Here is a 12,563-nt window from a genome sequence, read left to right as displayed (position 1 = left end):
TGGTTGATGTTACAACTTGCAACAAATAATATGTCACGTAAAAGTAATGCATGGAGATGGAGTCGGTTACATTCAATTTAATTGGTTCTTAATCTTAACCCACCACTTTCCTCACCCTATCATGCGACATTTATACTACAATTTTTTAAAATTTCTAAGGGTTTCTTATTTGAGAGGTTACGTATTTATTCTGACCCGTTTTCAAAAGATTGTCCAATTACTATCTTACAGGTTAAATATGAAAAAGTAAATTTTTTTAGTGATATACTACGTACTTTGTAAATTGTAAGAAGTAATATAATCTTGTTAGAATCTTTTCGATTTATATTTTTTGTAATCTCAACTTTAGATCCAATAAAAGGTCTTGCGCGCACTAGGTGTACAATAAATTTATTGTACACCAAGATAACTTTTACCCATTTTTTTGTAACTTTAACCTAGTTTTGATTAACTTTTATATTAGTAAAAAACGTTGATAAATAAACATTTTAAAGAGTTAAATGATTAATTTTATACATTATTAGTGATTTTGAAGAAATAAGTTTTATTAAAATGAAAAAAATTATCAATAAAATTTGATAACTTTTACATATATAAGCTTAACTTTTAAACATTTTGAGTTAACTTTTACTCTGGTGTACAATATTTATTGTACAACCTTTGTAAATAAGAATTTGTGTAGATCCAGATATATTAATGTTTTAAATTGTATATCATGAAATATTATAATTTAAAAAGTTTTATGGGGCATCTTTAAAGGACAAAAGAGTATACTATATAATCTCATCACTAGCACACATTTGAGCCAATCAAAAGTGACTTGATCATACTTAATTAAAGGCGTTGGTTTCAGACAAATACCCAACTTAACCAAAAGCTTAAACTGATGGTACGTTGAAACCCAAATGTGGATGCAGCATGGACCTCTACTTCAAAAGAAGGAGTGGATCGATGAGATTTGAACCGATATGATGGCTCTGATACCATAACAAAACACCAACTCTAGCTATCAAAAGCTTATTAAGCTGATGGTTGAAGCCTAAAATTAATTATACACTTATCAATTTCAAATCTTGAAAGGATATATATAAAATTTAATAACTCTGTAAAGTCCCAGCCTTGCCCTGTTTCGAACTGATAGGTTATGAGATTATCTAATGAAGTAGTACTGTATAAGTGAATTTCAGACGATCTGATAGGTTCTGATTATCTGATGAAGTAGTACTGCGGCATGTCTAAGTTCGAGAACGTGAATTGAATAAAACAGTTAGAAATATCTCCTATCATATATCATATCCTACATCACTCATCAGAAAAATAAGCAAATGGCATGCATGCATGGGAAGTTGAGTACGTGTTGTTCTGGCAAAGTAATTAACTAACATTGGGAAGCCAATAATATGCATAAAAGTTGCAGGATGACGACCCAGGGACGGAAGCTGATACACATTTACCCTGGGTATGGAACAGTGGGATAATGATAGAGCTGGAGTAATCTTAAGGGTTGGTAACCCTTTAAACATTGAATTATGATTGGCTACAAATGCATTGAAACTCACCTTACAACACTTTCTCTCTCCAATTAATTACACTCATATATTATTTTATGTTATATGTATCTTAAGGGTTGCTAACCCTTAGGGTCAACCAAATATTTTCCGGAACAGTGTTATATCCTGGGTTCCCATTGGTTATTTTCAAATAAGCAATCTCACATGAAATTTAAATTTAAATCTAAAATAGCAAACCCATATGTAATTTATAAATCTAAACCAATTACAGCCCAGTGTATGACACTATTCTATACTCAGGGAGTATATGTAGCCTTTTCGCCCAGGAACTGAGGGAGAGCTTTATCCACAATTCAGTGATGTTCGGGAAAGAACAACGTACTTTCGACAACAACGTTAATTTTTACTGATTACTTCGTCTGTGTAACTGTGTTTGTTACACATGTTCTGTTTTGATATATATCTCATGCAATGATATTATCCCTGTTTTATAATATACGTACTATAACTCGATCTACAAAACTTGATAGTTCCAACTTTCAAAGATGGAATTAGTTATACTATATAGTTTTTGCAGTTTGCACGTACAATAAGAGATATATATTCACGATAATGATGGACTAGCTGTACCAATTGTTTTAATTTACGGCCTTGGGCAGCAGCCAAGTTAGAATATAATCCTAAGTTTTAAGGCTATGTTCTGTTCTGTTTTGTTCGACTTATTTTGACTTATTTCAGTGGCTATTAAGTTTAGATAAGTTCGATTAGTTACGTTAAGTTAAAATAAGTTCATATAATATAATTATCATACAAAATAAGTCGAATAGAATGAAGCCTAAGAGCAACTTCAGTGGCTATATAAAAAAGTATATGTTTGCAAAAAGTTAAAATGAAGTATGAGCAGTTAGCGTACCGTTGGTATAAAAATTACGTATACAACTATCAAGATATGATATATATTATAGCTCTTTTGAGCAGGTATGAAGGGGGGAAATTGAATAAAATTGTATATTAAGGGAGCTATAAGTTATTATAGCCAACGAATGTGAACCTTCTTAGATTAAACGCATCACATCGTAGCTAAAAATTTGTTGTGGCAATATTTAACTTAAATATTGCCATCTTGTAGCTAATCTTTGGATCGAGTTGCTCTAATAAGATCCAGTAAACGTACATATATACTCCCTCATTTTAATTTTAGTGGACCATAAGGAGTATATACAATCGAACTCGTATTTATCGGTAAAGATAACAATGCCTGTACATACTACATATTACGTACCTACGTTTCAAAATGATCTTTAGACTTTCCGTTTTAGTCCGTTTAATAATGTTCTTTAAAACTTTGTTTTATTCTATTTTTTGATATTAAAATTTACTACCTTACCCTTCTTACCCCACAGTAGTTATAATTTTTCACTCACTTTCTCTTACTTTATTCATTTTTTCTTACATCCACCCACCTTTTTACGCATTTCTCTTACTTTATCTATATTTTATTATATTCAACCAATGTTTCTACTTTTATCTTAATATTTGCACAAATAATAACCATAAATATCTTTATGAAATGAAAATAATACATAGTAGTAGCTAATTTAATGTTATCCGTAATATATTTTTTTATTAGGTAAGAAAAATAGACCCTATTAAACCATCATACTCAGGTTAGTTAGTCCATATATACCTCCTCCGTAGGAATACATAGGAATACTGTAGAAGGCTCTGAAATTGGGTCCACATGCAAAATGGGCCCAAAATGTTTTCAGTTGGTAAAGATAGTAGTTAACGTAAGAGCTGCATGTGAGCTGATGGTATTATGTAAGTTTAATCATCCACTTTTTTTTTAAAAAAATGTACTACGGAGTATTAATTAAAGAAAGTGTTTAAAATTAAATTAGTTGATTTATAATCCAACAGTTACCACTATCTCAGCTCTGCAGCATAACAGCCTGCCTTGCGGCCATTACATAAGCAAATAATAACTACTCATCTGAACATATCTCATGTGCCAATTTTACATCTTACACTCAAGAAATTAGAATAATTAATTAGTTATGTGTACGAAATACTGCATATAACACTATAAGAAATTGTACCATTAACGATAGAAAATCCCGTCATAAAAGGCCAATAATAGTTTATTAATGACGGGATTTCCTGTCGCGAACCCGTCATAAAAGAAGGCCGTCGTTAACCCGTCATAAAAGACATTTACGACAGTTGTTCCCGTCTTTGTTTGGTTGTTAGCCCCGTCGCAAAAGGCTTTTGCAACGGAGTTTTTGACCCGTCGTAATTAAATTGTCATTAAAGATACAAATTATTGTAGTGTGTTATTTATAATACAGAATATACATATACAGAGTAGTACTTCTTCACTGCATAAATTTCCTCACTAGCTTGTTTAATTTTTGTGTTTTCTAATGCACTACTTTAACGGTTAACTGTCAGTGAAAATAATTATAAAAATTTGATATTTAGAAATTTTAAATTGAAATTAAAATCCAATGATGTCTAACAAAGTAACAAGATACGAATAAATGTTTGATCTAATATCTTAACAACAAATTATGGTAAATATGAGAAACTTTATGGAAGGGAAGAAGTACCTTTTTTTTTTTTTTTTTTTTTTGAATTAAGGGAAGAAGTACCTATTATCCGCAATTTAGAAGGTGGACCATGGTGCACATAGAGCATGGTGCACTTTAAGAACATTAGTATATAATTAAAAGAACATTTGGTTACGTAAAAAGAACATCGACATATTTCCTATTATCACTCATAATGAAGTTTTGCTCTAGTGGTTAATGGTTAAGACTGAGGACATGTATGATGCGCAAATTAGGTTTTAAATTTGAACAAACCTCTTTTCCATCGTTTGTACTTTATATTGCCCTTATATTCATTCGGACCCCAAAAAAAAAATGCGGATTACTATTATAATACGTACGGAGTATATACATAACTTAAATACTTTATTGCTTTTCTTCAAATTATATCTTGAGCCAGCATTATTCTTTATGAATGATGGTTAATATGTATCGTGCATGCACTTTCTTCATGATTCATGAAGTATTATTGTTTTGTTAATTTTGACTTTCTGATTAGGAAATAATTCATGTTGCACTTAAGCTTCTATTATTATTTATTAATCATAATCTACCAATAATATTGGCTTAATAGCTAGCTGCACTTGAGCCAAACATATTATGTCAATTATCGGCCGGGTTCTTATTTGAAAATGATAAACTACTCAAGGTCTAAGATACGTTTTTTTTTAATAACAACTCAAAGTCTAATATTTTGACAATTCAAATTGTACATAAACTTAATAATACAGAAAAGAATAAATTAAAATTACATTAACATTCTTAATCCTCAACAAAGTGGTTCACTCAATATATTGATTCTACAACATTACCTAAATTGTCGTTTTTATCCGAAAAGGGTTCTCTTTTCCTTTTTTTTCTTTTTGGGGTTTTCTAACTCCATCTAAATCTTTATGATCCCCTCTCATCTGGTCTAATTAAAAAAGAATAAATAATAATTTATCGTAAATTTAAAGTGAACAAATTAGATTGAACCCTAAGATATCACATTTGTTAATATTGTTATGCGACTATCATGGGATGCTTAGCTTGTCTCGTGGTGTTTGTAAAGAAAATTACAACATGATTACCATTTACTCTACTCTTATTCCAAATCATATGATTTGATATCATAATTCATAAAATAAATAATGTCATGTGAAACTTTTACTTTTATTGCTTAGAATGAAAGGACAATTCAAGGACAATTCTCAATTCTCAATCATCTATTCTCACCATATGTCACGGATTGTTGATTGACAATAACCAAAGGGAATTGATTTCAACACTTCTAGAATCCAAATTTGTTTCTCGTATGAATATTTAACCATCTTCGCTAAAACTAGATAAGTTGATAAAGTATTCTAAAATCATTAACGATTCAAATATTTATTCAGTTGCGGTTCTTTTTATAGGTTCTTATTGAACAAAGTAAAATAAAATGTACTCTCTTTATGTTTTTTTTTTTTTGGTTATCCTTTAAGTTTTGTGGTCAAATGTTGAAACTTTAACCATATATTTTCAATCCCCGTATTACAAATAACGTAATATTATGTTTGAGATAATGTTAGGATTTTTATCAACTTTTTAATGTTAAAAAAAATATGCATTGGTAACCGTGAAAAACAAAGTGTAACAGAAAAAAAAATTACGATAATTAACGCGAAAAATGATGATAATAGTACATGAATGACTGATCTACTAAAATCTAATCAACCATTACAAACAGAACAAACATTGTAAAATTTGTTCTAATGAGGAAAAATCTACCTCATTCCCCTTAAATACATTTTCCTCCAACAAAAAAAATAAAGAGGGGAAGGGCAAACCCATTAATAATAATAAAAAAAAGAAAGACATTGTTAAAAATGATGGATCATCTGCACAATTGAGGAATAGAAGGTTGAAGAAGCTGTTCACAATCTGGAGAACAACAACCACTTAAAGTAGAACTCATAACATCAATATCAGATGCATGGAATTCAAAGCTTTCATGGAAGTAAAAAGACTCTTCTTCTTCTTCCCTTTGATTCTGGTTTTTATGATTATGTTTATGTTCCACCATTTTTAAGATCTTCTCAAACACAGCAACTTCGCAAGGGATTTTAAGAACACCTTCTTGATGAAATCCAAATTCTTCTTCAGCTTCTCTTAATAAAATACCAAATGCTTGATGACCTAAATATTCAGTTGGGATCACATATCTTTTAAACTCTTTTCCTACACAAACTGCTAAGTAACCTTTTGGTACATACTCTGTTGTTGCTGAAACAGAGGAAACAGAGTAATTGTCTGAAAATGAAAGTGTCTTTTTTAAGAACTTTATGCCTTTGTTTCCACCGCTGCTGCTGCTGCTACCACCGTTGTTTATGGTGGTTGCGGCGGCGTTTTGGGTGGTGAAGACGGTGGTGGTGTTGTTTTTTGTTGATGCATTTGCAACTTTTCTCCATTTCTTGAGGATTTGTTGTAGCCTTACAATATCCCTAATTTTGTTAGACTTTTTTGAATCCATAATTTTATTATTTTTTGTGAGTTTTTTTGTTTTTGTATTTTTGGTAGTGAAAAAGTGTGGTGAGGGTGATTGGTGAAAGACCATGTTAGGGGGGGATTTTAAAGGGGATGGGAAGAGTAAAGGGGTTGAATTATTTTATTTTTTGGATGAATTTTTTAAACATATATACCTAATGGCTAATACTCCCTCCGTCCCGGAATACTTGACCTGTTTTTCTTATCGGGCCGTCCTTTAATACTTGACCTGTTTCTAAAAATGGAAATATTCTAACAATATTATATTATTTCTCACTCCACCCCTATTAACCCACCTACCCCATACTCCATACAAAAACTAATTAAAAATTCAACCCCTACTCTCCCCCAATCCCACCCCTTTACACATTTCCCACTAACAACATTAAAATAATACCCCAATATCAACTACTACCTATTAAATTAAATAAGTCAATTCAAGTCCCTTAAATTCTGTGCCGGTCAAACCGGGTTGAGTATTCCGGGACGGAGGGAGTACTCTAATAATATTATTTTTTTATATGAAAAAATATATTTTTTTAATAAAATAATTAATTTAATGATGGGGAGAGTGGAAGTTTTGATTAGTTTTAGCAGTTGGTGTTGCAACTGCCTCAAGAGTCAAGAGTCGAAAAAATGAACGAGGGGTGTTTAATTTAGAATTTCGATGTAAGGAGAGCTTCCAGATTTTTCAACAACTTGACAGTTGGCTTCCCCAAGGTAGGTATACTTCCTTCTCTTTTTCATTTTGGCTGTTTTGGATAATTTCATGTATGATCATTGTTGTTTTTCTATTTCCCAAATGATGGATATACTATATGCTCTTCTATTTAGGATATCTACTAGACTCGAACTCATAACCTTCAGATGAAAATGTGAAATCTTTACTATGTCAAATATTGGAGTACTCGGTGAGGTTAAAGGTTAGTCAGTTTAAAAACACTAATAGTATGTTACGTAGTATGAAGTATATTAGACGCTGTTATATTCAATTTTCTAATTTAGTGGCCATAAGGCAAAGTCATCACTACCTAGCCAATCTCCCCGTTAAAGAGCCCCTATTGAGATTTGATCGCACAAGTTCAATACTTCATGATTGTACACATTTCACTAAGTCAAACCTTACTTGGCAGGTTTGATATAACGGTTACGTTGGAGACTTGGAGCGTTATGAGATTTTTTTTTTTTTTGGGGTGATAGCACCCGATTCACCATTAAGGCTAATCCGGATTCGGGGCGAGTTTATGGTGTTTAGGTTTCATTTCCCTCCCAATTATTATTGCGGGGGATCGTTACGAGATATTTGGGAGGCTCTTCCCACACTAATGTTAGTAAAATTGGAAAAATTTATATAAATCAAACAAATGTATAGTAAAACTTCACAAAATCTTAAGATTCTTAAGCTATATTCCGTATTAAACACCCACATGATTCAAAATTTCAGCTAATTTTATATAATGACATGTTGCATTTTCATATTAATACAATCATCATCAATCTATAATTGGTTAAACAAAGATTAACTCATATTACTTTAAAGTTTAAACCCTTTGATAATATGCATGCAACATTATTTATCTTGTTTCACTATCATATATACAAAACAACTACTTTTGTGTAAGACCGTCTAACTGAAAAGACCAATTTGATTGTTTAACTAATTGGTTCCATTACTTAACTAATTGGTTACATTTCTAAATTAATTAGTTACATTGGATAACTAATTAGTTCCAATGCATAACTAATCGGTTTCAGTGCTTAACGTATATGACACTAAAGTGGTCTTTTGTGTAACACCGTCTTATGTAAAAGTTTATACTTCATATACAAAATGCGTTTAAGCAAAAGATTATCGAAACGTGGATTATGAACACATGTGCACATGCATGATAACACCACCAATATATGAGTACTACTACTCCACATATTGATTAGGTTTAGAGTAGCTAGGCAGAGAGAGTGTAACAAATGTTGCATCAAATGTACCGCTTACAAATGTATGATCTCCCCGGATTGCATGGCAAAGTGCCTCCCATACCGGGGGAGCTGTATTATTATTATTATTATTATTATTATTATTATTATTATTATTATTATTAATTAGTCAAAAACCAGCAAACGCAAACCCCTCTTTCTTCCCTTTTCTTTGCATTCTTGTCCGTGACTCCAATTGCCCTTTATTGGACGATGATGAACACAAACACAAGTTTCGATACGATATAGATACGGGAAAATCATAGTATGTTTGTATGATCTACTTGTACTACGTACTCGTATTTGTTAATTGGATATTTTGTAGGATTTTTTGGTATTTATTACCTTAAAAATACACCACTTTTGTATCAATTTTTTTTGTATTTACTACTCCATCCGTCCCGGAATACTCGACCTGGTTTGACCGGCACAGAGTTTAAGGAACTTGAATTGACTTATTTAATTTAATAGGTAGTAGTTGATAGTGGGTTATTATTTTAATGTAGTTAGTGGGAGCTGGGTTAAGAGGTGGCGTTGGGGGAGAGTAGGGGTTGAATTTTTAATTATTTTTTGTATGGAGTAGGGGGTAGGTGGGTTAATAGGGGTGGAGTGAGAAATAATATAATATTGTTAGAATATTTCCATTTTTAGAAACAGGTCAAGTATTAAGGGACGGCCCGATAAGGAAAACAAGTCAAGTATTCCGGGACGGAGGGAGTACCACTTTAGAGTTTTCTCATTATAAAATTGAGATATCTATTTCGTTTCTTAATCAATTTAAGTGATTCAAAACCCATTTTTTCATTTATGTGTAAGGATTCAATTGGGATATTGCTTTTAACAATTTGTAAAAAGGTAAAACGAATTAAATATTATTTAAAAAAATTTAATTTTTTTATGAATTATCAAATGAATTATTTTGAAATGTCTTTCTCAATGAAATTCATATTGAAAAAGGAAAATAATGAACTTTTAATCACTTCAAACAATTAAGAAACAAAAGAGATATCTTAATTTTAAAATGAGAAAAATGTAAAGTGATAGTAAATAAATAAAAAATGAAAGTTTAAGGTAGTAATTTAAAATAAAAATTTCATACGATAATAAATGCAAAAGTGGTATATTTTTAAGGTACGTATTAAATACCAAAATTTTCCACTTTGTACTACCTTAACTTTATGAATGTCTATCCACATTTGAAATATAGTAGTAGTAGTTGTACTTAAGAAGCTATGAACCTAATAACCATACTTCAAATCTTTCGATACTCTTAATCAAGTTGGAGCATGAATACGACTACAAAAAACCAACTTGTTAAACGAAGGACAATTTAATAGTCTGGTGAAAATATCGGCTAACTGAACAAGTACTATTGACCAATCGATATGTGCACATAATGATAATCGATCTCAAAGCTATTTTGGTGCTAAAGACAATTACAAACCACCTACTAATCTCTCCATCTCTCTCATACAAGTAGTATACATGTACATACCAAAATTGTTTTAAAGAACACCAAATTTTGGGGAATTGGCTTTGAAGAACGTGGACGAAATGGCAATAGAAAGGGTTCCATGTGAGAACCCCTTACTGTGCTGCCGTGAGATAATACAATTAATAATTAATTAATAAAATTAAATAAACAACAAATTGAACCAAAAATTAATAAATTAATTAAGCAACAAATTGAAACAAAAATGATAGATCGACCCACCTTAGACTTTTTGCAAAATGTTTAAGGTGGGTTATTATTGTTGGCATGTGATAATGTGATTTGGTAGTATTACGTACTTCTATTCTATTATTAAGTACTACCATTTTCATCTTTTTTTTATGTTTTGTACGAACCCGTCCTATTAAAGGTGTTTAATCATTGATTAGAGAGAATTACGATTAATTATACTAATTTCCTATTTCTATCGTCCAAATCGCTCCGTTATCGATAAGATAAATGATTTGGTGTTGGTTTAATCTTAAGTTAAGGAGGCAAGATAGAGAAAATCATGTGATCTGCTCAAATGTTAATTTGCTCTATTAAGTTACTGTTAAACAAGTTTTAAGTGCAAAACAAAGTATTAAGTGCCCCAAAAGTCAATAAAAGAGGAAATCTTCTAGGGATGTCCTTAAGAATCGATCATGCATGTTAAATTTCTAGGGATAACTTTTTATGTTAAATTTCTAGAAGATGTGTAAAAATCCTGATAGGAATTCTCGTAGCGGGTCAAGGAAAAACATGTATACATCGATTTGTGTGTGTGTGTAATACTCCCTTCTATTCTGAATAAATAATGTTCTTTACGATTTCTAAGAAACCGATCGACTTTGATAATTTGTAATGCGTTTTAAGAATTACTTTTATGATATGATTTTTTTATATCTATTTACTAAATATATTGAGAGACATTAAGGTCAAAGATAAATCTCAAAATACAAAAACGACAATTATTTAGAAATCGTAATATACGCAAGTATGCGACTAAATGTGGGGACCATAGAAGGCCTTTCAACTTGACATTAACCAAAATAAAAAGAGTTGGGTTAATTTTAGTCAAAGGTGAAAGCCTTCAAAGGAGAAAACGGATCAAATGATTCTTAAACTGTATGTGTTCGTTAGTTTAATGACAACTTGAAAGTTGAAACCCAGGTGAAAATAGGTCTTCCTATAGGAAGTTATCAACTGATGGATGTCTTTGATGCCTCTCAGCGGAGATTAAGCAACAGAATTAAACATATCATGTGCACCAATTTTCTCACAATTGTATTCATTTTCTCAAAGCAACACAAATCTTTACTTTCCAAATATGTTTTCCAATATTTTAAGGTTAGGATCATATAGCCATGTAGAGTATTGCCTTAAAAATATATATACACAAAATTACAAACTAATGGTATTAGTTTGATTTAGTCCAACATGATTTTTTGTTATACGAAAGTCATACAATCAATAGGTCTTGCACATCCCTGTGTACGATAAATTTATTGTATATAAGGATTATTTTTACCTATTTTTTTGATAATTTTTACCATGTTTTGATTAACTTTTTATACTTATGAAAATAATTTTTTTTCAAAGTTACATAGTTACTCCGTAACTTTTACATGAAACAGGGTTACTTTCAAGTGTTTTTGGGTACCTTACTGCCTAACAATATTTACTCCCTCCGTGTTTTTTTTAAGAGTCACAAATTCACAATTATTATTTCCAGCAATATTTTTTAGGCGTCATAACCCATTTTTGGTAACTTTTACACTCATTCCTCCATTGTTTATTATTTTTTAACTTTTCTACGGGCCACTTAAATCATAAATAATTCCGTTTTTGATAACTTTTACACCTCACTTGTGTTTTTTATTCAGAGTATTTCTTTATTGTCAAATACCACACTTGTATTATTATTATATCAAATTCAACAATGTTTCCTTAATATTTGTGCCGATCAACATGCGACTCCTACAAAAATACAGAAGGAGTATTATACAGTAGATGTAAAACATGTTGGACAATACGGAGTAACTTACTATGCAACAACTTTTAGGGGGTAGTGTTATGCAATCAATACAAAAAATATTTGTTGGCATTGTTTAAACTACAACCCTACAATTAAGGTTATTACAACAACACACTAATTCTTATTTTCCGAACAAGTGAACAACACTTTAGAGTTTAGATCGAACGTCAAAATTGTTCGATCGCATAGAAAATCATTTCAAAAAGGATAAACCCTCGCTTCCATTGAAAATCGGTTCAAAAACCTAAAGTTATGAGTGTGAAAATAGTAAGAGAGTGCAAGTTCAATGTTTAGAGTGTAGAAGCGTACATTATGTGGGTAGCTTCACTAATAACAAGAGACATGTTCAATGTTTGGAGCCTCTCTTATTTTGCATTGGAAACATTCATAAGGATATTCACTTTCAACCGTAGATCCTTTCATTACAAACTCCCTCCGTAAATCATAACGCTTCA

At 31.0% G+C, this 12,563-nt stretch overlaps 1 protein-coding gene across 1 annotated transcript; it reads right to left on the bottom strand.

Annotated features, from left to right (window-relative positions):
• Positions 1-5,781: 5,781 nt before the first annotated feature.
• LOC110785530 (auxin-responsive protein SAUR36-like) lies at positions 5,782-6,701 on the bottom strand. Its single transcript, XM_021989981.2, has one exon. It carries the CDS (start codon positions 6,693-6,695, stop codon positions 5,976-5,978), a length of 720 nt encoding a protein of 239 aa, XP_021845673.2. The 5' UTR covers positions 6,696-6,701; the 3' UTR covers positions 5,782-5,975.
• Between the last annotated feature and the right edge of the window lie 5,862 nt (positions 6,702-12,563).

This window comes from Spinacia oleracea, chromosome 1 (genome assembly GCF_020520425.1).
Source record: "Spinacia oleracea cultivar Varoflay chromosome 1, BTI_SOV_V1, whole genome shotgun sequence".
In the NCBI taxonomy this organism is placed as follows: Eukaryota; Viridiplantae; Streptophyta; class Magnoliopsida; order Caryophyllales; family Amaranthaceae; genus Spinacia; species Spinacia oleracea.
The sequence above is the reverse complement of the archived record's forward strand: the minus strand, read 5'-3'. Positions and strand labels throughout refer to the sequence as shown.

Bases quoted from the DNA above. Each gene is read 5' to 3' on its own strand.
- LOC110785530 (XM_021989981.2), bottom strand. From the start codon at position 6,695: ATGGTCTTTCACCAATCACCCTCACCACACTTTTTCACTACCAAAAAT.